The 27,060-nt window shown below is 55.6% G+C and overlaps 3 protein-coding genes and 1 non-coding gene across 12 annotated transcripts in view; 3 read left to right on the top strand and 1 right to left on the bottom strand.

Moving 5' to 3' along the window:
• The first annotated feature begins 4,016 nt into the window (after positions 1 to 4,016).
• ABHD16B (abhydrolase domain containing 16B) lies at positions 4,017 to 5,999 on the top strand. Its single transcript, XM_020875321.2, has one exon. The coding sequence runs from the start codon at positions 4,356 to 4,358 to the stop codon at positions 5,766 to 5,768; it is 1,413 nt and encodes a 470-aa protein (XP_020730980.1). The 5' UTR covers positions 4,017 to 4,355; the 3' UTR covers positions 5,769 to 5,999.
• Positions 6,000 to 7,499: 1,500 nt separating this feature from the next.
• TPD52L2 (TPD52 like 2) lies at positions 7,500 to 22,171 on the top strand. Of its 6 annotated transcripts, none has more exons than XM_020875322.2 (9): positions 7,501 to 7,685; positions 10,161 to 10,306; positions 12,026 to 12,174; positions 13,020 to 13,079; positions 16,735 to 16,836; positions 19,614 to 19,640; positions 20,393 to 20,434; positions 21,416 to 21,464; positions 21,989 to 22,171. In XM_020875322.2, the coding sequence occupies exons 1-9, from the start codon at positions 7,667 to 7,669 to the stop codon at positions 22,082 to 22,084; spliced, it is 690 nt and encodes a 229-aa protein (XP_020730981.1). In that variant the 5' UTR covers positions 7,501 to 7,666; the 3' UTR covers positions 22,085 to 22,171. The 6 variants fall into 6 exon arrangements, with proteins under 6 accessions (XP_020730982.1, XP_070328509.1, XP_020730981.1 ...); XM_070472407.1 differs by having other exon boundaries at positions 20,390 to 20,434; XM_020875323.2 differs by lacking the exon at positions 13,020 to 13,079 and having other exon boundaries at positions 7,500 to 7,685.
• TRNAE-UUC (transfer RNA glutamic acid (anticodon UUC)) lies at positions 9,186 to 9,258 on the bottom strand. Its single transcript has one exon. It is a non-coding gene; the product is annotated as a tRNA-Glu (tRNA).
• A 4,311-nt stretch (positions 22,172 to 26,482) lies between the features above and the next one.
• DNAJC5 (DnaJ heat shock protein family (Hsp40) member C5) overlaps positions 26,483 to 27,060 on the top strand; it is a 29,771-nt gene continuing 29,193 nt past the window's right edge. Inside the window, exon 1 of one of the 4 annotated variants that reach the window (XR_011489542.1) lies at positions 26,483 to 26,727. The gene's annotated coding sequence lies outside the window, so the exon portion shown is untranslated. The remainder of the gene's footprint in view (positions 26,728 to 27,060) is intronic. The other 3 variants (XM_020875358.2, XM_070472406.1, XM_020875357.2) reach the window with 3 other exon arrangements.

The following is a 27,060-nucleotide window of genomic DNA, read 5'->3' as shown; positions in this document are numbered from 1 at the left end:
GAGGCAACTTCTGTGCCCTCTGGGGACCTGGGCCCACCCCTGCCACAGAGTCTGAGTCCCCAGGAGAGATTCTATGGGTGGGGACCAGGGCTCCAGCTGGAGAGGCGGCTGGGGCAAGTGGATGAGAAGCCATCTCAGGCCTTCTACTCTGGGTCCCCTTTCCCACCACCACCACTGGTTTTCAGGGACCCATGCTGAAAACGTACCATGCCAACCCCCAAAACCTGCCTCCCAGGCCAAGCGTACCTTCTTTCCATCACCCCCAACCTGCATAATCTCCCCTTGCCAGAGCCACGGCTGGCTGAGATCCAGGCCATGGTTTCCATCTGGCCACCATGAGAGAGGCTGGCCAGTCTGGGGGTCCCACAGGTGAGGGGCCTCCCAGGGGCAGTAGGCAAAAAGCAGGTCTGGACTGCCTGACTGAGGGAATGGCTCCTGGTGCCTGGTCAACTGGTCAGGATCAGTCAACATTCATTAAACTTATACACAGACCAGCAAATACTGAACCACCACACTCCTGGCCATGCTGGGGAGCTCCCTACATGACTCAGGCCAGCACAAGCCTTTGAAAAAGCAATCTGGCATCCCCCACCACCCCCGGGCACACTCAGGACTCTGGTGAGGAAGCCCTGAGAGGGAGGGTCCTTGGGCAAGGGCACTGCTGGCAGCCACGGCTGAAGGGAAAGATCTGGAAATCTGGGTCCCCACCAGCAGAGGGGGCACTGGGGCATTAGTGTCTCGTGTGGAGAGGAGTGACTGCTGGCATCTGCAGGCATGCAGTGATGCTCATGAGAAAGGCCAACTGCCCAGCAACGTACACATGATAAAATACCCCACTAGCCGGGCCTGTGGGTGGACATGTCTGTGGGCAAGAAGAGAAGGTTATGGTCTCTGGGTACAAGAGAGGAGCCTGGTAAGGACTGTTAGCTTCCCTGCACCCTGCATGACTCATGGCAGGGAGCCCATGTGACACTGTGAATAACATCATGTAGCCAGCACCTTACATCAAAGCCTGGGGGGTGGCTGCAGCATTGGGAAGGATGAGCCCCCCTCCAGGGGCTCCCAGCCAGCAGTGTACCTGGAGTGTGCAGTAACGTTCCCAGTCGTGCAGGGGACCCTGGGGACCATCTTGGGAGCTGGGCTGTGTGCGGCCTGTGCACAATGCAGCCCCCAGGAGTGGTTTCTTTACCCTGACAGGGGGGCAGTGGGAGGGGAGGCTGAGACTGACCTGCAGGAAGGCAGGAGAGGGTGTAGGCGTGCATGGCTCCCCACAAACCCCGCCATCCGTGAGGGCGCCGGTAACTCTGTGACTCCAGATGTTCAGCAGCTGTCTTGGCCATTTCCGCCCTCCTCTGACCCCGCATCCGCCAGGAAGCGTCCCCTCCTGGCCTCAGGCTCCCAGCCACCCCCCACCTTCCCTGCACCCCATTTCCTGAGCAGAGGCGTTTGTGCAGACTCAGCTCCCCTCCCGTGGGGCAGCGGCAGCTTTCCCAAGGACAGCACTGCCTCAGAGCCTGGACGCCCCTGTGAGGGCTCTGATTCCACCCCCGCACTCCAGCCTCTGGGACTGGTTTTCTTTCTCTCCTTCCTTCCTTCCCTGAGGTTGGCAGCCTATATCAGGGCCTCTGGGGAAGCTAAGCAGAACTGGCCAGGAGGGAGCCCTGCTCACCAGGGGAGGGCGGAGGCCAGAGGTCAGAGAGCCCAGCCGACCCAGGCTGAGGCGGTGGGGGGGAGTGCATGCTCAGATGTCGCCTGGTGGACACTGCTGGGTGGCCTCTGGGCCACTGCTGGGTGGACACTGCTGGGTTCACAATTCCACCTTCCCTGAGCAACTGGGACACAAGAGGCCACTGTGGCTACAGCTGGTCCAGTCTAGTGGGGTCTCCTGGAAAGGAGACAGCTGGAGGAGGGCTCCTTTCTTGTCACGTGCCTTCCTGTCTTAACAGAGCTGATGGTTCTGGGGCATTTGGGCTCCCATGGGCTGGGGGCAGGGCTGGGGGTCAGGGCTCAGGCCAGACACAGGTTAAGGGCTCTGGGGGCGGGGACAGCAGCTCCAGCCTGCTGACCTCTGCCCCCTCTCCTCCAAGCTTCCTGCTCCTCCAGGGGAGCCAAGGGCAGATAGGTGGGCCTGGCCAAAGGAAAGCCTCTATTTCCAACCAAGATGGGAGGCTGCCCCCAGGAGGGCACTGGTCCTCCGCACCACACCTGTCTTTGCAGGACCATCCTGCAGTATGCCCCACTGCATCCTCTGTGTCTGCCGGGACTCGGACTGAGGACGCCACAGGGCCTCTGCTCTGCTGCTGGGGTTGCTCCTGAGGGCTCACAAGATGAACCTGGAGCCTCTGAGTCTGCACTTTCCCCCCACCCCCCATGCTAGGATATGAGTTTATGAAAGAAGTTCCTAGGAGAGGAAATGCCCACATCCTCCCCAAGGTCCCATCTCTACCTCTGACCTCAGGGCCGGGTGGACAGCTCAGAAGGGCCAGGACCACCCACTCCCCTAAACAGCTGTGCCCATCACCTGACCCAGGTCCCCCCACTGCCCCTGCTGCCACCCAAGATGCAGGAGAGAGGTGAGGTGGTTACAGGGCAGAAGGAATAGGAGTGGAGCCCTTGTCTAGGGGGACAGTGGACCCTGGGCCACCCTCTCGGGTCTCAGGACCTAACTGATGAGTGAAACAGCCCAGAGTGGAACAGGAGCTGGATGATCAGAAAGATCTGGACTTCAGGGCCTGGGGGGAGGCGTCCTGGGGGTTAAGTTTCCAGACTTAGCAAAAAACCAGGATATCCAGTTAGAGTTGAACTTCAGATAAGCAATATTTTCATATGAGTATGTTCCATGCAATGTTTAGGACATACTTATACTCAGAAAGCTTCGGTTGTTTGCTTGAAATTGAACTTTAACTGGATTTTCTGTATTTTACGTGGCAATGGGGGTGGAGGATGGACATTCAACCCTCTCAGCTCACTCACTGCCTATTGACCCCTCCTGCCCACAAACCCTAAAGGACAGCAGTGATCTTTAGCTCTGCTTCCCAAGCCAGGTGGTGGCTGACTGGGCCAGCAATGCCTCCAACTCAGCTGCACAGAGCATTAGAGCAGAGCAAGCTTGGGCCTGGAGCCCCTCCCCAGAGGGCTGGGCTCCAGGCCTCCTGGGTTCCAAGGAGTGGGCTGGGTTTGCCAAATTCCCTTTTAGGTCCATGCAACTGTTGAAGGCGCCCCAGGAGCCTGGCTCTTCCCTGCCTCCCTGGGGACTCTGTCTCGCCCTCATCAGGTGGGCCAGCTCTCACTGGTGCAGGACAGAAAGGAGAACCCAATAAAGCCTTCCAGAAAAGAGGAAGGGACAGCTTGTGGGGTGGTTTCTGGGGGAGGAGAGCTCAACCAGGGGCTCAAAATGAGGAACACTGGCCAGGAAGGACCCACCTGGAGAAGGTCATTGCCTCTGCAGGCGCCAGTGGAAAGAGGATCCAGAACAGGCGGGGGTTTCCAGCCTGCGCTCACCCCTTCCTGGGAAAGAAGGTGCGGAGGGCCGGGGCGCAGGCAGTGAGCAAAGAGCCCCAGCAGCTAGCTTCCACTGCTCCCTCAAGGACTTCCTGAGCTTTGCCCCTGCCCCTGGAGTGCTGGGCAGAGAACCGCTCCTCCAACCCACTCCCCTCTCCCTCACTCTGCCTGTGGGGGAGCCGGGGCCCATGTAGCCTTTTCAGACTCTCACAGCCTGATCCCCAGCGCTGCTTCCCCCTGCCTCTGGTCCCTCTCTCACCAGGGTGGGTACTTTGGAAGGTGGGTGGGTGGTTCTCACAGCAAGCTGGTTCAAGGTGGTGGGCGGCCCTGCATTTTTCTCAGTGAGACCCAGTAAGAGGTCAGCACTGTTGATTTCCGACCTGTGTGTCCACCTACAGCTCAGGGAGGAGGGGGCGGGGCGCTGCTCAGGCTTGGGTGGAGGTGGGCTTGCCCTTAGGTGAGAGGCTAATGAAATCTCGAGGATTCGGGTCAGAGAAGGCCTGTTGAGGCTGTGGCTGCGCCGAGGTCCTGAGGCTGTGTCCTGGGGGGCGGGGCAGAACTGGGTCCACCACGCCTGCGAACCCTTTGTGCGCCCACCACGGGTCTCTCCCCAGGCAACGGTGACTCACAAAGCCAGCCCGAGCCAGGCAAAGGCCGACTTCCCTGGGCCCCAGCGGGCTCAGGTCACAAAAGCCTCGAGGGCCAAGCCCCAAAGAGACATGTCCTGAGGCGGCCTAGCGCGTGCCTACCCCTGCCGCCGCCCGCTGGGCCGGGCCTGGGCCTCCCACCACCACGGCGACCCCGGGCCAGTGACTGGGTCTTAGGGCTCGGTCAGCACTCAGGGCCTCGTGCCCATGTGCGTGGTCTGCTTTGTGAAAGCGCTGGTGCACGTGTTCAAGATCTACCTGACAGCCAACTACACCTACAACTTCCGCGGCTGGCCGGTGGACTTCCGCTGGGATGACGTGCGCGCCGCCGCTGGGAGCGGCAGCAGTCACCGCGCGCTGACGTGCGCGGCGGCTGCGGCGGGCGTGTGGCTACTGCGGGGCGCAGCGCTGGGCGAGGAATCGCCGGTTCGGCCGCCGCGCGCAGTGCGCAGCCAGGCGCAGTGCCTCCTGCAGCAGATCCGCGAGCTGCCCAGCCAGCTCGCCAGCTACGCGCTGGCCCACTCGCTGGGCCGTTGGCTTGTGTACCCCGGCTCCATGTTCCTGATGACACGCGCGCTGCTGCCGCTGCTGCAGCAAGGCCAGGAGCGCCTGGTGGAGCGCTACCGCGGCCGGCGCGCCAAGCTGGTGGCCTGTGATGGCAACGAGATCGACACCATGTTCATGGACCGCCGCCAGCACCCGGGCAGCCACGGCCGCGGCCTGCGTCTGGTCATCTGCTGCGAGGGCAACGCCGGCTTCTATGAGATGGGCTGCCTATCGGCGCCGCTGGAGGCTGGCTACTCGGTGCTGGGCTGGAACCACCCGGGCTTCGGGGGCAGCACAGGCGCACCGTTCCCTCAGCATGATGCCAATGCCATGGACGTGGTGGTCAAGTACGCGCTGCACCGCCTGCACTTCCCGCCCGCACACGTGGTGGTCTATGGCTGGTCTATTGGCGGCTTCACGGCCACATGGGCCACCATGACGTACCCGGAGCTGGGCGCGCTGGTGCTCGATGCCACCTTCGACGATCTCGTGCCGCTGGCCCTGAAGGTCATGCCCCACAGCTGGAAAGGGTTGGTGGTGCGCACGGTTCGTGAGCACTTCAATCTCAACGTGGCCGAGCAGCTGTGTCACTACCCTGGGCCGGTGCTGCTGCTCCGGCGCACACAGGACGACGTGGTCAGCACCTCGGGCCACCTGCGCCCCCTGCCGTCGGGCGTCGTGGAGGGCAACCGCGGCAACGAGCTGCTCCTGCGCCTGCTGCAGCACCGCTACCCAACTGTGATGGCGCGCGAGGGCCTCGCCATCGTGACCCGCTGGCTGCGCGCAGGCAGCCTGGAGCAAGAGGCCGCCTTCTATGCGCGCTACCGCGTGGACGACGAATGGTGCCTATCCCTGCTGCGCTCCTACCTCACGCGCTGCGAGGACCAGCAGGAGGACGAGGAGGCCTGGGGGTCGCATGGGCTAGCCTTCCCCTGGCTAGTGGGCCAGGGCTTGAGCCCGCGGCGGCGGCGGCAGCTCGCGCTGTTCTTGGCACGCAAGCACCTCAAAAACGTGGAGGCGACCCATTGCAGTCCGCTGGAACCCGAGGACTTTCAGTTGCCCTGGAGGCTGTAGACCGTGCTTCTGCAGGTCCCTTCCCCACCCCCACCCCAAACCAGTAAAGCTGGCCCTGCCCTGGATCCCGACCTGGTGTCTGGCGGAGGATGGGGGAGTGCAAAGGGATCTTGCACTCTCTCCCACACTGGGGTGTCCCCTCTCTCCTGTCTCTTTTTCTCTCCAACACTTGTGAACCGTTCCAATCTGCTCCCAGCTGGTAAAGGGAATGCAAAGATTAACCTGACCCAGTTTATGGGAACCCTGTGTGATCGATACCTTGGCACCTGGAGAGGGTGGTGGGAACACAGGCTATGGGGCGCCAGGAGGCATCCTTCACCTGGCCTGGGTTTCAGGATGACTGAAAAAGATGCATGTTGAAGGGTCTGTGAAAGTCACTCGTAACTACGAAAGGACATTGGCTTTGGAAGGGCTGTGACCTCCTCAGGAGTGCAAGTGCAATGCTGCTGCTTCATAGGGTTCCTCCACCCCACTCCTGGCCTCTATAGGATGGGGTTCACCTTGGAACCACAGATTCAGAATAAGTGGCATGTCCTGGTGGGACTACAGACACACCTGACTGACCACTCATTGCTTTGTTCCTGGCTCAGGGATGCCATACAGAATGAAAGACAGGCCCTCTGCCCACCACCATCTGTAATATAGTTGCTTCCTTACCACCTCCCCTAAATTGAATGAGGCAGAGACTACCAGCTGTTCCCAACCGCTGGGATAGAAGCTGGCCAAGGTGGGTTCAGCTAGAAACTGGAAAAACTGAAAGAAGATAAGTGGGGCAGGCATGTAATAGACAACAGCAGAGCAGGACCTGGCCTGGATGCACCTGGGCCAGTGCAGGCAGAGGCAGGTAACTAGGGTGACCTAAAGTACCAGGAAGACCTGTGGGTAGGTGAGCTTGGAACTGAGAGAGTCACCCAGGAAAAGGAAGGAGCTTCCTTCCTAGGGATCAGCACATGCAGTGACTTGGCTGTTAGGTGGAATGCTGTCCAGAAAGGTCAGATCCTTGAGGGTTTGAATACCACTAAATGGTTGCTTGCAGAGGCAACTAGGTAACCAAAGAAGGGTAGGTAGTTGTGGGACTTGTTTTAGTGGGACCGGGTTGCCTCATGGCTACATACCTCTTCTTTGACAAATCTAGGAAACTCTTCTCCAGAGTCATCTGGAAGCAACTCAACTAGCTGAGTGATGGCAAATAACTCTGGCCTCAGTTTCCTCATATGCAAGGGTGAGGACCCCACCTGGCTCACCAGGTTGCTGTCAAAAGGAAGAGAACACAGTGCCGAGGGTGGGCGCCTCCAGCCCGGAGAGGGAACCGGTGGTCATGCCTTTTTTCGTGCAATCCCCATACGCTTAAAAATCTCTACAAAAAGGAAGGATTCAAAAAGAAAAAGAATCCCAAAGTCAGGGGGTCAGGTCTCAGAGCGGCCTCAGTCTGACCCGCCAAAGTAAGTAAGCCGGCAGTGGCAAACACGCTGGGGACCTCCAGCACGCCCAGCTCCAAACTCGCATAGCCCGATGAAACACGGTCCTCCCACTTCCCACCTTCCTCGAGCTCCTCAAGACCGTTCTACCTGTGTTTCTCGCTGGTGGACCGGCCTCTGTTTCCGACTTCGTCCGCAGCCTCGGCCAATCAGGTTGAAGAGGAACGGGGCCAAAACACTCTCTCTTTGGACACTGCTCGTAGGGGGCGGGGCGAGGGCGGAGTGCACGTCAAAGCGGAAGTGGGTCGTCGCGCTGCTGATTTCGTAAGCCGCGGCTGCTGAGGAGGTTCCGCTGGCTGCTGTGTACGCGGCGAGTTACACCTGGTGCGGCCCGCTCGGCTCCCACTGCGCCCTGCTCGGCTCCCACTGCGCCCTCGAACCGGGTCTCAACGCCAGCTGCGGCCGGGTAGCCATCTAAACATGGACTCCGCCGGCCAAGGTACCTGTGGGCCTCGCGTCGCGTTCTGGGCTCTGGGCCTCTCTGCCTGCGCCCTCCTACCCCGCTGTCCCTCTTCAGCTCCCAGGTGCCTGGCCTAGAAGCTGCAGGCAGACGTTCCGCCCCCGGCTGGGACTGCTCCGAGCACTGGTTACCCGGCGCCTTTCCGTCGCCCCAGAGTCTTGGGTTTCGTCACTACGCCCCCGCCCAACGCTTGCCCGGCGGGCCGCCCTCAGATCCTGCGCAGGGCCCTTGGGGACACTCCATCCGGCCCTGGACGCGGGCCGAGGTGCCGAGCGGCGCCATGGGGGGGGGGGGGGGGGGCGGAGGGAGAGGAGGCAACGCCGCCCGCGCGTTGGGCGCAGCGCCCCTTGGGTGGCAACGCTGCTTGGATCCCAGCCTACCTCGGAGTTGTCTCGAGGAGGACGGAGTCAGGGGCACACCCAGCATACCAGGCCTCTTTCTGGAACAGACATCCCAGACCAGTTTGAGGTGGCCGCGGCGGGTGTGGAGCGGGCCCAGAAGCTTGAGATTTTGAGGACGTGATACAAGGGTGTCTTCCATCCTGCGGTTCTAGAGGGTGTGGTGATTAAAACTACGTTGATGGAACTTTACTGGATAATTTCAGGATGTTCTTCTACTGTTTGACCTGTATGGGCATATTAATTAAACATCAGAATTCGTCACATGCACTGGGTTCTGGTCATAGGAACGACAGAAAACACTTACTGAGCACTTGCTATGTGCCAGACACCATACCAAGTCTGTTTCTGAGATATTTTTCCATTTTCAGAATAACCTGTTTAGATTGGTCCTTGTATTACCCCCATTTTGCAGATAGTTATACAGGCTGAACTGTGACTCACCCAGGTGAGGGGCTAGCCCCCAGTGTTGCCTACTGCACCAGCCAGTGCTTGTTCTCTGTAAGTCCTTTGGTAAGACACTTTCCTGCCTTGGTCTTCTGTAAGTCAGGGGGTCTTCCCCAGTGACTGGGCAGTGCCCAGCATGATTGGTGAGTGTACAGTTTCATCTGGGGGTGATTTCCGTGGGATCCAGTTTTAGCTTTATAGGTAGACACTACCAGTCTGTGAGGGTTGGTTTTTAAAAATAGAAAAGTTGTAAAGACTTTAAAGCATTTAATGAATTTAAGTATTAAGTAGGTTCAACATAGCAGATACAAACGATGTAAGTAAAACCACATTGGTTGATCTAAGTTAAAAATTTGGATCAATTGATTTAAAAGAGAACAAAACATGCTTCATATAGTGAACATCTCTAGAGCACCATAGAAGTGCCTGACTCCAGCTGTGTGGACATGTGAAAGGAATGACACAGCCAGCTAAGTAGAGCTTCTTTGCTTTTAAGTGTGTTTTATTTTTAGCAGACTAGGATTTCTAAAGTAGATAGGCATATCTGCAATTTAAGACACTTTTATTTCTTTGCAACGTTTATGCCTTTTTATTTATTTAGTTATGTGGCCAAGCCAATTGACTTGTATCTTAGTTCACTAACCAGGGATTGAACTCAGACCCTCTGCAGTGAAAGTGCAGAGTCCTAACCACTGGACCACCAGAGAATTCCCTTTAGTTTACTTTTAAGTGTGCCAAATACCATACAGAGCTTGTTTGTTCACAGAATGTGCTGATCAAAAAGGAAGATGTTTTCAGTGTTTGTACAACATACTAAACGATGGTCATGTGTTTGAATTGAAAAGAACTGATATAGACCTATTGTTCTTGTAAACTTTTAGTTCATACAGGAAAATGCATTTAATATGAAAAAAATATTTGATGCAGGGATTGAACCTGATTTGGATGTAGCGAGGTGTGTGAGGTAGTGTTCCCCCTGTGTCTTGCTGCAGCCTCCGTGCTAAGGAATGCGCGTTGAGGATGAATTAAACTGGTTTTGTTTTGGTGACTCCCCACAGGGCCTGGATGACTGTGTTCCTGTGTGTCATCTTAGCCTGTGCCCTGGCAGAGCAGCTGATTAGAAAATGGTGCTGACTGTGTTTACAGCTGTATTAAGTTCCTCCTCTTAATACATGTGCTGCCGAAGTGAGCACTAAGTTCCTTCTCTTAAAAAAAAAAAAGGAAAATCTGTTAGCTCCAGCTGCTTTGTTTGTAGCAAAGATTTTCTGCCCATGAAGAGAGTATTCTACAGGAGAAACCAGATTTAGGGAATGGCTGCCTTGTGCCAGCATTTCTGAAACCTTAAGAAGCAACTTATATAAATGAAAAAAAAGAAAAAAGAAATAAAAGAAGCAACTTATGTTGTCTGAGATGTGGCTGCTATTTGTTTGGTGGCCACAGCCATCATTGTAGAACCTTTCAGAGAAAAGGCATTTTCTCCATATCCTGTCTTGCCCCTCTCCCCAGGGTGGGGCGGAATCTCTGCCCACTTTATTCGTCTGTGACTTCTTACTTGATGCACTCTGACCACTTATTTATTTTTTTTCTGACCACATTTTGTCTCTGGCAGATATCAACCTGAATTCTCCTAACAAAGGTCTGCTCTCCGACTCCATGACAGATGTCCCTGTGGACACAGCGGTGGCTGCCCAGGCTCCTGCTGTTGAGGGTCTGACAGAGACCGAGGCCGAGGAGCTCAGGGCGGAGCTTGCAAAGGTTCTGTGTCTTGGCTGTACGCTCGGGGGTGCTGTGAGGTCCTCTCTGCCTAAAAATGAGCTGGAGTGCTGGCTGTGCTCCAGGAAAATTGCCCTGGGAGCCCCACAGAATCTCTCCTCTGTAGCCTTGGCTTGTGTGTGTCTGGCACTTTGCAGGCTCTCTGTGAGGGGAGTGTCCACGGCTGCTCTAAGCACTCCATCTGTTGCGGGTTTCCCTTTTGGAGTAAACATGACATTTTCAAGATCCCACAGATGTATCTGCTCCTGGATCTTCATTTTCCTTCTTTTTTCATGTGATCTTTTCAAAGTGAGAGTTACTTAAGAAGAAATAGGAATTAAGAATAAAAGTCTCTGCATATAATTTTTATTCAAACCAACTGCCAAGAGTGTTTCTTTTTATGATGTGATACAGAACCTGATAGTGATTCATTTGAGATTCCAGAATCTGGGGCAGTGCACTTGTCAGCATCAGTCAGGCAGGGGTTGGAGCACACTTGTCGCAGTTCTCTGCTTCATCTTAGGAGACAAGCCTATCCTGATAACGTCCTGGGTCCAGGCTTGGGTCTGAGCAGAACTGGTCGTGTGAATAAACCTGGCCCCAGGACCAGGTTTTAGAATGCAGAGGAAGCCATCCTTTCTGAATTGAGCAGAGGTTAAAGGAGAAGCAGCAAGAAATCCCAGGAAGCCTGTGTTTTGCTCTTTATTTCAGGACATACTGGTTTAGAGAATAAAACCACAATGTCTTTTTCAGAGGTGAATTGTAAACTGAAGACGCTCTCATGTTAAAATGTCAGCCTGTGGGTCCACAGGCTGTTAAACCCATGTGCCCACGACACCATAAATGGAAAGTTAATGTCACCACGTGTCACTGCTGGAGTGACTGGTAATAGTTTGGCCTTGGGCGATCATTGATTTTTAATTGTTTCTTCAGTATTTTCTAAAGCAAAATCTAGTGATTAGCCAGATAGGGCTCTAAGCGGCTGTTAATGCCTTAATCCAGACAATCACTTTTTAAAGAAAGGATGGTTTTTTAGAGTAGCTGTTCATGTAGAAGCTGAAACTATTGAGAATCTGAAACAGAATGGCTCTAAAGGATGCTTCTTTTTGTTGTCTACTCTTTAAGACATGAGAATGTTCTGGTCTTTTTTGTCAAGATTTTTCCTGTTGTCCAACTCAAACTACACTAAGCAAACAAGAATTTTCTTTGGACTTGTGTAAGTGGCTTTTGCCAAGGCTTGCAGCTGACCTTGGGAACACAGATGTCCTTAGGGTTGTTTCTTTGTCATGTGTTTCTCTGGCCATCCATCCGTCTGTCAGCTCTGCTTCCTTCCCTCTATGTGTGGAATTCCCCCTGGGTGCAGATGTGGCTTGCCTGCCTACCTTCCACCTTTTGTTACCCATGCCCAGACCCGGAGCCCAGACAGAAAGGGACTGCTGTCTTCACATACCCAGTCCGGACCTCTGACAGGCCTGACTTGCCATCTGTGGGTAGACACTCAGCTGAGGGGAGCAGGACAGTTCTCCAGAGAAAGTTGAGGTGCTGGTACCAAATACAAACAGAAGCGATGGCCACTGTAGACTATTCCTAAGACAAGTTATGTTTCTATAAATGGAGAATTCTCATGTGATTCTGAGAAACCCTCTTTGTAGCATGTATAAGGATGTCAGTCACTTCCTGCCATAGTGGTGGTTGAAACCTGGTAACTGCATGCTTTCGCAGGTGGAAGAGGAAATTGTCACTCTGCGCCAGGTGCTGGCAGCCAAGGAGAGGCACTGTGGCGAGCTGAAGAGGAAGCTGGGCCTTTCCGCCTTGGAGGGCCTGAAGCAAAACCTGTCCAGGAGTTGGCATGATGTGCAGGTCTCCAATGCGTGAGTGTCCGCTCCACCTGTTTGAGGGGGCCTTGAATCCTGGGGGTGAGGTGTGCCCCCTGGAAGCTGCCAGCTCATGGCCCTGAATCCTTGCCAGCAACCAGATCTGAATTTGGTTTACTCAGAGTTTAGAGTCTGCATGTATGGTTTTAAAAGGTGGTGAACATGCTAGTTGTCCCAGCAGAAATTGACAAGACTATGTTTCAGGGTCTAAATTGGAGAGAATACAAATTAGGTGCTTAATGAGACTGGCTTTCCAGTGGTCCCCATAGGTCAGTGTCTGCTGAAGTGGGCATGCGTCCTTCTTGTGAGCATGACGTGATCATGGCCCCAGAACCCCTGACCCAGCTCTGGATTTGGGGAGTGTAGATGTGTGGCTCCTCTGAAACATATTCTCCAAGGAGGCGGGGTGGGGTGGATGGGAAATGTTTCACATTGTCTGGAAGCTGTGTCCCACTGAAAGACCAAATCGAATTTCATAAATCTCACTTATGAAAAACCCAGTTCCCTGTCTTAGAAACTTAAAGGCTTTAAACCCAAAAGGTGGCTGTCAGAGTTGCGTTTGGGGCCATGGCAGTGCCCTTCTTGCTCCTCACAGCTATTCCCTGAGAGACAACTTCTGCTGATGGGGCAGGCCTGCCTTCGGCATGAGGAGAGCTAGCCAGGCCTGTCCATGCCTCTCTGACCTCACCCGGCCCGCTGACTAGGTCCTGAGCAGAAGCAGGCTGGAGAGCCAGTCTTCCTGCCAGCTGGTCCTTCTGTTTTCCTTGGAATTTCATCTGCAGTTTGCAACCTGTGTTGAAGTAGTTTTTCTAAATAATTTACCACAGACTTTCTGTTTTTAGCTACATGAAAACTTCTGAGAAACTCGGAGAGTGGAATGAGAAAGTGACCCAGTCAGACCTGTGAGTGCCTCCTCCCCTCCTGACACGGCTTTCAGGGATAGGAAGGCCAAGCACACTCAGTTCAGCTTATTAGCTGTGGTGTGTCTTGGCTGTTTTATTTTTCATATAATTTTATTTTTCTCAAACACAAAATATCCTTTTAAACTCTACTGGAGAAGAGTGCAGGCGCAGAAGGAAGTTCAGCCAGCAGATGGCACTGGGAACCCTCTCCTGACGTGTGTCCCTCAGATAAGAGGCCAGAGCGGGGCTCAGTCTGGTGACGGACTGGTGGTGCTCCCCTCCTGCAGACCTGGCTCTAGCTGTGGCGCTCTGGGGCTTCACTTGCACTGAGGGGTGGCTTTGGAGTCAGCACAGCATGGGCTGTGCGGGTCAGATCTTGAAGTAGCTCCTTTGGCCTGAGAGGCGAGCATAGAAACAGCCACACAGCAAAGAAGCGGGGCATGGAACCCTCATGGTGGCTCTGTCAGAGCTTAGGCCCAGAAGACTCCTGGCATTTTACTTGAGGTCCGTGAAATAGATAATGGCACTTCATTTATACCCTAGTCTGATTATATCCTTTGAACTGGGTGGTGCAGTGTTTTAAAATCATTTTCTGGGATGTCTTGCTTAGAAGGAACAACTGTGGTTGCCAGAAGGCATGGGCAGAAAGCCCTTCTGTGTTGGGCTGAAAGGAAACAGTTGCAACCCAGCTTGTCTTGGAGGTGCCTAGAAGCCCAGGTTGGCCGGCTGGCCATGGAGCCTTTGCAGCCTAGGATCGTGAGGGCAGCCGGGCACCAGGTGGGTCTGGCGGTTGGAGTTTCCATGCTGTTGGTGTGGCTTGGTAGGGTGGCCCCTGGATGGAGGCAGGCTCACAGTGCTGACTGAGGCTGAGAATCGTCTTGGAAGGTCTTGGTGCTGTTCTGGAAAGCCAGCTGCCAGGGAGCTGCTGGGGCACTGCTTCCCCAGATCACAGTTCTGACTCCTCTGAATGGACTCCATGGCTCTGGGTCTGTAAGTGTGGCTGGCAGGATTGGCTGTTTTCACGTGCTTCCTCATGCAGTGGCCATGGCCATGAGGTCTCAGCCCCAGATCTGTTGGGAGAGTTGTCAGGCCTGGAGAAGTCTCTGCAGTGACAGCGCAGGAGGCGGACAGCATGAGACAGCTGTTCTGCAGTCTCGGGGTGCCTGGCTGGTGGCTGCAGGAGGCCATTACCGGGATTCCTTGCCCACAGCCTCTGGAGGGGAAGGTGTGGCTGGAGCCAGCGCCTTGTCTTCCCTAATTCTTGTGGTTGTGGATCCCTTTCAGTGAATGAGAGTGTGGCCGGAAGGGAGGAAGTGAGGTGTTTGCAGCCTGAGTGCTCGGCTCTGGTGCAATGGTGCTGTCATGAGCAGGTTGATGCCATTTGGGGGTTTCAACCCAGCTGTTGATTCAGCAGCCATGCTCTCTATTGGTCATGAAGCGATCACCTCATGGGATCCTTTCTTAGGTAGATCAGAATTAAAATCGTGCTTAGAGTGAACATCAATGAATCTCACAGTCACTTATTGGCATATTAACCTATTTGGTCACAGGTGACAGAAAGTACGGCTACAGATAGTGTCAGCTTAGGAGGGAGGGGTAGACCTCATCTGGTGAGAAAGCCCCTCTCTAGGCCACCTGTGTGGGGTTCTGACCAGCACTCCCAGTGTGTGTCACCCCCCTTCAACCCTCCCCACAGTGAATATGTTCGCAAGCAGCTCCTCTGTGGTTAAGGGGGCCTGGTGAGGCAGGACTGTATCTTCCCATCCTTGTAGCCCAACAACAAGGTGGCTCAGCATGGGAGTCATTGGGACAGATCCCCAACCCCCCACGGGTCTGCAGGAGGTCTTCTCCCCGGAGAAGGAGCATCCCGGTGGCCCCTCCCTCTCACCGACAGTCAAGCAGCGTGGCATAGCCTGGTGCTCTCAAGCACAGGTTGGGCTGAGTTATTGGACGCAGACACATCCTGGCCTCTGCACCACATCTGTCCCAACGGGGTGCTGCCCTACGGAGTAGCCCAGAGTGGCTCTAGTGCCTGAGCACCCTTCTGAGTCGCCCTCTGGATGCTCCACTTCTATTGCCATGTCTTGCGAGATGCCAAGACAGGCCATGGTTTAGGGGGCAGCTCCGGGTGAAGGCACCATCAGGTCAGAGGGTGCCGGAGGGAACTGCAGCACAGTCCATCTGGAAACCCTTCGAGAGGAGGGTGTGGACTGTGGGTTTTAGTGCGAATCAGCTGGAGCCTAGAACAGACCTGTTCCTCCACTGGGGGAAGCTTGTCCAGGACCCAGTTGTCCAGATCCTTGGGTCACTGGACAGGTTGGTTAGATGTTGAGTTCCTGTTCATTTTAGTTCTGAGATTGTGTCAGACTGTCACTGGGAGGGAAGAATTTTTGGTTGTCAGGTTTTTTAAGGCCTGGAATGAGAATTAGACGTCTTATTAGTTATTGAATTCAAAAAACCCAGAAGCATAGTCTTCAGCAAGGATTTTGGAACTTGTTTTCTACCTGCTGTTAACAGTATGTTCAAGAATTACTGATCTTCCTGGAAACTAAGATAAACTCTATGCCTTAGTGACTTCAAGGTATTTCCAGACTTGCTGGGAAGCAGTTCATGCTTTGAGGGCCAGGCCCCGCTGTGCTGTGAGGGGCCACTGCCCAGAGGAGGAGGCCCTCCAGGGTGCTCGGACCAGGCTGTCCCCACAGGATGGGGAGTGCAGGGGTTGAGGCACAAGGCCGGCCTGAGGGGTGTGGGCAGCAGGTGCTCACATCGGGGCTCTTGCAGGCAATGGTTGGGGGTAGATGTGGAAGGGGGCCAAGAGCTCCCAGCCAGTGCCATCCAAGCCCACCCCTGTGACCTGGGATGCCAGGAAGGCTGGAGTTGGTGGGCACCTCTGCCATGTTGAGCTCTCTTTTCCTTGGGGTGCCAAGTGGGCTCAGCAGGAGCCTCTGGGTTTAGGCTGTTGTGTCTTCTGTTTGTGGTGGGGGCTGGCAGCTCAGGGTTGGCCCAGGGGTGTCCTTGCCGTCCCTGTGGCCCAGGCAACCCACTGGTGCCTGTCCCACAGCTGTCGAGGTCACAAGCTATCTTGTGGGTGGGTGGGGCAAGAGATCTCCACAGGGTGCCAAGACCATCTCCTTGAGCCAGAACAGTGGCATGAGGTGGAGCTAGGTCTCCCCATTCTCAAAGGACATGGTAGACACAGAACAGGAGGGCTGGAGGGGCTGCTTGGGGTCTGAGGGCCAGCCGGGCACCACCCGTTTGAGCTGCCAGGCTCAAACCCTATGGGTGCAGTCGAGCTGTTCTGTCCTCAGAGGACTGCCTTGGATAAGAGAAAAGAGAAGCCGTGTGAGGCCCCTAGGGGCTTGTGTGCCTGAGCTCTGTGGGCTTGTTTGCTACAGAAGTCGGGGAGGTAGAGAAGTGAGTTTCCACAGGGGGAGGAGGAAAGCCTGCGTTATAGGAAGAACAGAAGACAGGGTTATTGCAGGGTGGGTGCAGTCATGACCTGGCAGTGCTGCTCTGTCCATATGCAAGTCCCCTCCCTGGGGGCCCGGGTTACTGGCCCAACCACCCCCTCTCTTCTCTGGTCGCCTTGTCTGTGGCATACGGGCTATGACTGCACCTTCTGTATGGTTCACTTAACCACTGTTTCTCCTTCCAGCTACAAGAAAACCCAGGAAACCCTGTCTCAGGCGGGTCAAAAGACCTCAGCGGCCCTGTCCACCGTGGGCTCTGCCATCAGCCGGAAGCTTGGGGACATGAGGTGAGACTCCCTGGTCTGACACCTCTGCCCTGAGACCTGGGCCGAGCAGGTGGGGTTCTAGGGTGTTTAGATCCATTGGAGGGTCTGGTCTGCAGGAAGCCTGCCAGAGTAGGCAGATGCACCTACCTCAGGTGCTTCTCAGCACCCACAGGTGTGGCCACACCAGCCCCAGACCAGTTAGTTCACAAACCTGCCTCTACTGGCCTCTCTTTGCCATTCCTTTTTCTCGTGGTGAGTCGTGGGGAGGTTCCTGTGCCCGTGGGTGACTGTACTTGGGGTTGGTGAAGGCTGTGGTTCTTGATGACATTCATGGAGGACAGATGATTCTGGCCTGGGGGCAGTGGCAGCATGGACAAGTCAAGGACAAGCATGGTGTGTTTGCCTGGCTTGCTCTTGAGAGCGTGTGGCTGCATTCTGGGGCCCCCAACCAAGCAGTCTGTCTTGGAAGTGGATAAGACCCTGGGGGCTGCCTGAGTGCCTCTGAAGCAGGCCAGGGGAACTGGAGGCCAGCATGCAGCAGTGCCTGCCCCAGCCTGATGGCTATGACACTCCCACACCAGACTCCACCCTGAGTTTCATGCTCTGGGCTCTGCTGTTGCCCCTCAGGCCTTCCTCTGGGTTGTTGGGGTGAATCAGTGAGAGCAGCGGGCAGCATGGATCAGCCCCCTCGCCAGAACCCTGGGCTTGGCCCTGGGTTCTGCTGCCAGCCCTGCCCTGTCCCCTCACAGCTGATAATCCCATGGGGTTGCTGTGGGCCTGGCCTGCTGAACTTCGTGTTGAGGGTCCGCCCAGCCCTGTCCCTTTACTTCTCACCCTTCCTGCCTGTGTAGAGTACGCATTTCCCCACCTCATGGCCTGAGGTCGTCTCCTGGGCCTCAAGGTGGGAGCCCTGCCCTGGCCACTGGGCCACAGGCACTCACCAGCCCCGGGACTCACCCAGTTGTGCAGAGGACAGCTGGTGCCCAGAGCCATGATTACCTTTTATTCTTGATCGTTTGGTATCATTATACCTCTTCACTCCCTCACCCTCAGCTTTTTATTTTGAAAAAATTTAAACCTTTGGAGAAGCTGAACAGTCAAGGGGCATCCATGCCTCAGGGGTACTCCCCCTGCACTAGGGGTCCTTGCAGACTGCCCTCACATGCAAGCCTGGCCCATGGTGACAGTGACTTGGACACAAGAGGGACCCCCAAGCGGGGCTTTGCACAGTGGCCAGGAGGGCCTATGGCCATCGCTCCCCCAGGCTTTGCACTGCTCAACATGTCCTCCTGGATGAGTCTCAATTGGTGCTGGGTGGGATGCCCATTGTGGCCACCTGAGCTGGGCGGAGGAATGCCTGGCAGTGAGCTGGTCACATGCCCCTCGTGGCCAGGCTCCTAGGGCCTGTCACCAGGTGGGGGGCGATCCTGCTTATGCCTGTTCTTTGCTCCAGGGGCCAGGCTGGTGATAGAGCATCTGAAGCAGGTGACAGGATTGCTTTGTCCTCTTCTAGGAATGTTCTCTTTGACTTGCGGTGTCATGCCCTCGGGTTCAGTGTTCTCACTGTCGCACATGTTCAGAGCATCCTAGGTGGAAGTCAGGTGAGAGGGTAGAACCTCTGGTGCAGGCGAGCCCGCTGGGCAGTTCTCACACATGTGGCTTCGCTCTGGGAGGACAGAGCTCAGTGTGCCCCATTCTGCTCAGAACCCAGGGTGGCCCTGTTGTGGCTGGTGCTGTGTCTGCCATGTGTGAGCCCTTCCAGTGGAGGAACCAGCCCCTGATCACGGTTCCTGTTGGCTGAGGTCTCATCCTGAGGCCCCGTGTGCCTGCTGCTGGCTTTGCTCTTGTGATCCCAGTGCTGCTGTGAACTGAGTCTGAGGGGCCCGTCCATGTGTCTCCATTGCCTCACACATGGTCTCGGGTGGCTTGAGGTCGAGGCCCGTTGACCTCTGTGGTTTGGAGCTCGAAGCTGACAGAGTCTCCACTTCTTGACACAGAGAACCAGGCCCAGGGGATTTCCCTCGAAAGTTGAGGGTCAGGCGCTGCTCTGTCCTTCAGGACAGCAGTCCCCCGGGTGTCTAGAGGGGCCCATCCAGGAGCAGGCCATTGAGTGGCTTGCTGCATCCCCAGGGAAATGGATTAGCGTCAAAGGCCCAGTTAGAGTGAGGTCGGGCCTCCATCCGGCTAGGTGACCTTTGATGAGACATGCACCTCTTCTCACTATCAGGCTTGTTCTCCTGCTGAGCGGAGTAGGTCCTGCTGCCCAGCAGAGCACGACAGGTGCCTCAGGCCATGTGACTGTCACTTCTGAAATGATCTTCATGTTGGGGTGGCCGCCAGGGTGGAGGGGGGAGCTGTGGCCCCTTCCCCCCCGACCCCATCGGCTGCCCTTGCATATGATCTGGTTTTTTGGTTATCTTCTGTTATCTGTGTTGATGCAGCCAAAGCGTGCAGTGCTTGGGGGTGTTGCAGGCCCTGTCGAGGTGGCGGGGGGCACACTGGCCCGGCTGGAGTGTAGGCTGATGGGGTCCCAGGTCCTGGGTGAGGTACAGACCCTGGGGGCAGAGGAGTGCCTCACGCCGTTGCTCTGCTTGTTTCACCGGGTTCCTTCTCTCCAGCCTGTGACGGAGTCAGATGAAAGGTCCCTCATATGTGACTGTGTGAGTGAGAGTGGGGCAGAGGCTGGACAGGAGCACGTGTCCTCCCCCGGCAGGGTGGTCTCGAACATGGGACCGGGGTGGGACGGGACGCCCCTCCTAACGCTGCCTCTCTTCTCTCTTCCTGCTGCTGCCCCTCAGGGCTCGGCCCTTCTCACACTCCTTTAGGTAAGACTGATACGATATTGCCGGGCAGGGCTGTCTATGCTTCAGGGTTGGGAGGTTCTAGCCGGCCCTAGGGGACTGTGTGGATGGTGGGGGCAGCACAGCAAGGTGGTCACCATCACTGGGACTGGTGCAGGGCTCCTCCCCTGGTTGTGTAGCTGGCTGGGTGCTGTTGCTGCCCACTCTAACTCGGCCTCACAGGGTAGCTGTTGGCCCGCCCTGACTCGTCATGGGAGGGGCTACACTGGCCCTTGAGCCATCGTGTCCCCGTGTCTTCTTCCCCCAGGAGTGGTCCTGCCCTTGACAGGGAGCTGGTCTCCTTTCCATCCTTGGGCTCTTGGTCCCCGGTCAGACAGCCTTCTGAGTGTCCTTTAGCTCATGTTGATCAAGCCGCTTCTCCTGCTTGGAGGCCAGGAACTCCAGAACAGTCATGACTTTTGATATTCATACTTCGCCTGCTTGTTTTTCTGGGACTTGCTGTGAAATCACATGGGTTGCTTGGTGGCTCTTTGCATCAGAAATGTTTTTAATGCCTAGTCTGAGGGCATCCTGTCCTGGCGCCTTCCCCCTACAGTGCCACACTTCTGGGGCCATGCAAGGGGTACCAGGGTCAGTTTTCCTGGTTGGAGGCGGGGCTTGTGAGGCTTCTCTGTTCTTCACTGGTACTGGGGGTGGGGCTCAGCTTCCTGCACGGGGAGCCGGTCCTCTCCTTGCCTTAACTCTTCCTTCTCTGCTCCTCCCACGCTTCCAAGCAGCAGCCACTCCATCCGCCACTCCATAAGTATGCCGGCCATGAGGTAACGTGCTCCTGTGCCCCACAGCTGCCTGAGCCTGCTGGGACCCCACTGGGAGACTGGTGGGAGGGGGTGGCTCTGGCTGCTTCATTGCACATCCCCCACACCCCCGACCAGGAACCACCTTCCCCTGTCAGTCTCTGGCTCAGATTTGGGAGACACCCCTTCTAGGCTGCAGAGCTGGTGGGGGTGAGGCCCAAACTGGGCTCTACGTGGGATTCTCCAGGGCTGCCCTCAGGTTGGGCTGGAAGGGGCAGGGAGGCTTGCACACACCAGAACCCAGGAGGCTGCCAGGGGTCTCCAAGCTTTTTACGGAGACTGTTTATCTTGAGAACAGCCAGAGCCATGGCCTGTTCCTCCTCGAAGCCCCCACCCATGCTCTCCTGCTCTATAGTGCAGCCTGGGTCCCCACAGAGCTGTCTACCTCCCCTCCCTGAGCATGCCTGGGGGTCACTGACAGGCTGCCTCTGGTGGCCTGGGCCTGGGGAAGGGGTAGGGCGGGGGACCTTGGCCTGGCCTGCCTGCTTCTCTGCCTCCTCACCGCTCTCTGCTCTTAAAATGGGCCTTAGTTTTCCTCTTGCTCGACTTCTGTGAGAGATCTGTGTGAAGAACATGTGGGACTTTCAGTAACCCCAGGATGTGTGCACTTAGGGTGCAGCAGAATCACATGCTCAGCATCCTCCTCCGTCCAGTCGAGGGGTCTGCTCTTCGCCCACATGAAGTCTGGGTCTCACCAGCTGCTGGCATGCAGATCCTCTGTCCTGCAGTTGGTGGGTGTGGCTGATCTCAGTTCTGTCTTAGGGGAGCCTCCAGAACGTGTGTGTCCCCTTACCTTCTTTTGGCTTGTCACGTTTTTACAGTGAGACCTGGGGATCTCTCTAGGGTCTCTCCAAAGGATGACCCTAACCCCAAGGCCCTTCACATTTAGGAGGGCACACAACCACATGTTCCTTACAGTACTGACATCTTTTTCTCTTTTTAAAGGAATTCTGCTACCTTCAAGTCATTTGAGGACCGAGTTGGGACCATCAAGGTAACTGACCTGGACCTGGGCTACCCAGTATGCTGGCTCAGGGCCTGTCACTCGTCATGTGGGTTCACGTGCAGTCACAGGAACTGATACTGAGAGCCCTTGTACCCTGTGCGGTCTCCCGTGGTGACATCCAGCAGTGTCACAACCAGGAGAGAGCGCTGTTGCAGTCATGACAGAGCACAGTTCATCCCCACGGAGACCACAACCTGCCTTCCCCCACCCTACCCTGGGCAACCCCTAATCTGCTCTCCATTTCTGTCGTCTTGAGAAAGTCATACAGTACATGACTGCATGCATCAGTGTGCAGACTTTGGGGCCTGGCTCTTTCTACTCTTATTCCTCAGAGTGACATCTAGTCTATTGCCTGTGGTAGTGGTTTGTTCCTTTTGTTGCTGAGTGGCGTTCACATTACATACATTCCCATAGAAATTGACTCTTTGAACTCCTAGGAGGGGCATAGGTAGGATCTGTCATGTATGTGCCCTGTCTCATGCTTTTCTCTCTTGGTCTTTCCCCATCTGTAGTCTAAAGTTGTCGGTGGCAGAGAGAATGGTGGTGACAACCTTCCCTCTCCAACGGGGAGTGGTGACAGACCGTTGCCCGATCACATACCTTTCTAAGACTGTAGCGATTTTGCCTGGCCATGGAATAAGCACACCCTCATCGCCACAACTGCAACTTCGAGTGGTGGGTGTGGAGGACAATTATGCCATCCCCATGGAGACGTGGTCGCCGCACTCGCATGGGTCAGAGAACACGCCTTGTCCACAGATGCCTCCCCCTCTGTCAGATCAGCAGGTCATTTCGCCATCCTGCCTTAGGGCAGGGAGTGGGCCGGATGGTGGGTCCCAGGGTGACTGAGCCAAAGCCAGGCTTCTGTTGGGAATCTCTTAGTTGGTCAGCATGTTTAAAGGGGGGAATGTGATAAGTGTAAAATGCGCTGTGTTTTCCGAAGTCTTTCCATAAGTCACAGAAGGACGAGTCATCCAGAAAGCCCTGCCTGATCTGCAGTTTAATTTCAAAATGCTAAACAGGAAGACTGTCCATGTTTTGAGACCTTCCAGAAAGAAGCTGATTATCAGCAGCTGCCTAATTGTTACACTAACAATCTAGCTTTAACAAAAGCAAAGTCTTTATTTTCTATAAATGCAGTGGGTTTTTCAAAAAGTAAAACTAAGCGAAGCAGCTTTAGCCTCATAGTTAGAAAGTATTTCTTTGGACTCAAGCTGAAATGCACGCCTTACATCGCCTTATGCTTTGTTTATAATGTTTTTATATACAAACGAGGATTCTTTAGTGGGTTTTGAGCATTATGTAAAACCCTGCATCCAGCCAAGGGGCAGCACGGCTGTGCCAGTGCTGTATTTTATTTCATGAGTGCACTCCATCCCTGTGTAGAAACTGGCTTCTCTCCTCTTGGTGACCACAGCAGCACCTGCTGGCCAGTGGGGATGGAGGCAGGAGAAAGACCAGCCCCTCCATGGAAGGCTGGCCTTGCCCTTGCACAAGCCAGCCCTAGCTGGCTCCTCCCCCGTCAGCAGCTGCAGCCTGTGGGTATGCCACATGCCGGGGCTGGCAAGCAGCAGGCAGACCCTGCAGGTAGGTCAGGGCTGGGGCTTCGGGTCAGCTGGGACTCTGCTGTTGCCTTTTCTCAGGAGCTACAAAGATCTCTTTCTCCTCTGATGCTGCCACAGCCCAGCAGCCTCACCCCTGGCCCCATGTCTGGTGCATCTGGAGGGGCAGCTCTGTGCCTTACAGGCTCTTGGTGGGCAGAGACCTCGACCACCTGTGTGTGCTTTCGAGGGGGAGGAGCCATCGGCTTAGTGTCCTCTCTGCTGGACTGTGATGTGCTGCCTGGTACCTGCATGTGCTGGTCACTTCAGACACTTTGGGGGCGGGGGGGCTGCAGTCCACGCTGTGCCTTGGGAGGAATGCTGCTCCATGCTCTTTCCCTTGGAGTCTCAGATGGGGTGTGGTGGGAAGGCAGGATGCAGGGATAATGACTGTATCCTGGGTTTCTCTTTTCCATAAAGTAAATAATGGTGATTTGTCAATAAAGCATTTCTTTGGGGGAAAACAGACTTCAGCTCATGTGATGTGTCTTCATTCAGGAAGGTGGCGAAAGAGTGGCCAGGTAACCAACCATATCCCCAACTGACCATAACCCCAACCATATCCTGTTGTCAGGAGCCTGCACCTTGGGGAGAGGCAGGCAAGAGACAGGATCTCAAATGCAAATTTCAGATCTTCAGTGCCATGAGAGGGTGTGTTGACAAAGCTGGGGGGGGTTCTCTGGGGAAGGGGTATGGAGGATGGGGAGGAGCCAGCCAAGCTACAGTGAGTCCAGGCCAAGCTTCCAGAGCCATGCAGGTGGGCACTGTAGCAAGAGGGTGGCAGGCCAGCCAGCATTCACACACTGAAGGACTTGGGCCTGAACTCCTGAGGTTGTCCACTTGCAACTCTTAACAGCCGTGGTGGTACAGGAAGGGCATATGCATCCTTGACAGGTTGGACACCAGGCCGGCTCAAACCTGTTCCCTGCCCAGACCCCACCTATCTTCCAATAACTCTTCACCCTCCTAGTGCTTTCTTCATGCAGAAACAAACACATGTGAATGTGTATTCTCATTCTCTTGCCATTCTTAACACTTCCTGTGCTCTGCTTTTCTCTCTTAATGCTGTGCCCTGGAGTGGTGGCTGCACCTCCCCGAAACTTCTGGGAGAGCCTCCGTTTGCACTGTCCTAGGGCACCATGCAATGCCCTTTCTGTCTTGGATGTGCCCAGTGGGAAATCGTTTTACTGAGAGCACTGGACCTCCTTTGGGTCAGAGAGCACGACTTGCCCCAGATGCAAAGGCAGGGAAAGTGAATGACTTCAAATTGTATGTGAATTGTATATGACAGCATGGCAGTCCACACCACACAGCGTGAGGTGTGAGGCTGTGCCAAGTGGGGTAAGCACCTTCCTCCACTGCCTGTGGTCAGCATTTACCCTTGCTGACGATGAAATGGGTTCCAAGTGGTCTTCATTTATTTAGTTATTTAAATGTCTTGTGGGTAAGAGTTTGCTAGGCCTTGTGGGGGACAAGGATGACCTTGACATGGACCTAGCCCTCAGGTGGCTCCCCTAAAATAATTGACCCATGAGATGAGCTTTGAGAGCTTGAAGGGCTGTAGCAAGTGGTGGGGCTGGCATTGGAGGGCAGCTGTGGCAGTTGCTTCCATAAAGTCCCAGTTTCCTGTCAGGGTGAGGATAAGAGTGCCCCCCTGACCTCACTAAAGGGCCTGTGAAGGGCAGGACTGGACTGCAGCCACTGTCCACAGTTGATGGTATTCCTGTTTTTTTATCTCCAAACAGGCTGACTTATTTTATAAACATATATGGCATGTGAGAATTCTACCATTGAACCACCCATGCACCTTATTTTTTATAAACATATTTGTAATAATGTACTTTTAACATATGCATTTTGCTCATTTTACTTTCAGGAGCTCTTAAAAGAATTTTCAATGTTATTAAGTAACTTTGTATACATTTTATAACTATATTGTTCCATTTGAATGTCTTGTAGGTTTCCATTTTTACTATTATAAGAGCAGCTTAGTGATATACCTTTTTCTGTATTTGGGAATATTTTCTTAGACTATTCCTAAAGAGGAATTAGTAGGTCAAGGAGAAACTCACTAAGGCCTGCTTCATTCATTTCTGCAGTGCCGAACTCAGCTTCACTCTGAAATTGGTACCGGGTCCATTTGATTCTCTCATTCCTTCTGTGATTCTGCCTGGAATCTTTCATCCTCTTGAATCAAAGGACATAGATATGAATCTGGCCCTTCTGCTTCTCGGTTTTCATAGGCCTTTTCTTTCTGCCTGTTTGATGTTGCACAATTTAACGACTGCCAGGCGACTTCCTGAGCTCTCTGCCACTTACAGGCCCCAAGCCTGGGACAGACTGAGCAGTTTAGAGCCAGCATGATGGCAGAGATGTAAGAGGACAGAGGTAGAGGGGGCTGGAGCTTGGTGGCAAAGAGTCTGGATTTTACTCAATGTGTCATCAGAGGAGCCTGGTGGACTACAATTCATGGGGTCGCAAGAGTCATACATGACTGAGCAACTAACACACACTATGTCACAGGGAGCCTTGGATATCATAAAATTTCTGTGTTAAGAATATGACTCCGCTGAGTGGGAAATGGCCATTGGGCAAATGTGGGGGTGAGGAGGCAGAGGAGTACTGATCAGTCTGTTGAATGGCTTCTAGGATGAAAACTGGCACACATAGCAGTGTACCAGGTACAAAGCAGGCACTCAGTAAATGGTAGAACTGTTTCTGACATAGGAGCGATAGGGAAGGGTAGAGAGCAGGTCTCCCCTTCCTCAAGGGGTCAGTGAGATGAGCAGGAGTCGTATCTTGGGTGGCAGGGGAGTGAGTGGAAGTTGGTTCAACTGCCCTTTTGAGTCATTGTTTGCGGGTGGTTCTGGGAGGGGCTGGACAATGGCGGTGGCACTTCGGTGATTGGGCAGGCAGGCAGGAAGTCGCATCTCTGCGCTGCAGGGATGAGCAAACGTCAGTCCCTAACAGTGGCTCAGGGACCGTCGGCCTCCGGGTCATCTCCCACCAGCTCCCTCTCCAGTTCTTTGACTAGATCAATTACGATTTCTCAGTCTTACGTAAAGTATGGGGCAAACTCAACTGCAAGACAAGTCCCCCCACCTCCCGCCTTGGCGAATCTGGCCTCAGTACCTGCGGGCGCACGGGAGAGCACCTGACGCTCCGGCGAGCAGGCCCCGCCCCCGCCCTTGGTCCGGCCCCTCGGCCCCGCCCGTGCGAGGCGGAGGAAGCTTCCGAGTCAGCTGTGCGAGCTCCGCCCACAGGTCCTGGGGCCCCGCCCATGGGCTGTCCGGGGTGCGCTCGGGAGCCTTGGTCCACTCCTGTCACTTGGGGCTCCGCCCCATGGGGCGGAGCCTCCGCCCAGCGCTCTGGGCGCACGCGCCGCCTGCCCAGCCGGCGGCTCCGATCCGCTGGCGCCCACGTCCTCCCGGGAGCGCGCGCGCCGGTGCGGGTGCGTGCGTGAGCGTGCGCGCCCCCGCCGCTTCTGCCGGTGCTGCTCCCGCGCCCTCTGCCGCTACCCCCGCCGTCGCTGCCGCCGCCGGGTCCCAAGGCACAGACCCGGCTGAAGAGCGCGTCGGCCGGCTGCCCAGGAGCGCCGCGCAGGGAAGAGCGGAGCCGCGGAGTCGGCGGGCGGGCGGGCGCACGGACAGGTGAGCTCGCGGCGGGCCGGCGGCCTCACGTCAGGCCTGGCGGCCGGGCAGGCGGGCGGGGGTCGGGGTGACGGGGGCGGGTTAAGCGAGCGGGGGCGGAGCGCGAGGTGAGGGTGACGCGGGGCCGAGTGAGGGGGTGCGGGGTGGCGCGGCGCAGGGCGTCGGGGCCGCGCGCCCGCAGCCGGAAATGGCGGCGACCCCCTCTCCCCTTTCCTAGCCCTCAGGGCGGGCCGGGGTCGGCGGTGCAGCCGCAGAAGCGGCGGGAAGGCCTAGGCCGTGCGCCGTGGTCGGGGCGCCGGGGCCGCACTGGGGGCGGCCAAAGACCTGACATGC

This window comes from Odocoileus virginianus, chromosome 9, assembly GCF_023699985.2.
Source record: "Odocoileus virginianus isolate 20LAN1187 ecotype Illinois chromosome 9, Ovbor_1.2, whole genome shotgun sequence".
NCBI classification, from domain to species: domain Eukaryota; kingdom Metazoa; phylum Chordata; class Mammalia; order Artiodactyla; family Cervidae; genus Odocoileus; species Odocoileus virginianus.
Note: the sequence above shows the minus strand (reverse complement) of the source record. Positions and strands in the feature narration are given on the sequence as shown.

Bases quoted from the DNA above. Each gene is read 5' to 3' on its own strand.
- TPD52L2 (XM_070472407.1), top strand. The intron at 16,837-19,613 runs GTGAGACTCCCT...GCTGCCCCTCAG, and splicing joins CGGAAGCTTGGGGACATGAG to GGCTCGGCCCTTCTCACACT. The intron at 19,641-20,389 runs GTAAGACTGATA...CACGCTTCCAAG, and splicing joins CCCTTCTCACACTCCTTTAG to CAGCAGCCACTCCATCCGCC.
- ABHD16B (XM_020875321.2), top strand. From the start codon at position 4,356: ATGTGCGTGGTCTGCTTTGTGAAAGCGCTGGTGCACGTGTTCAAGATC.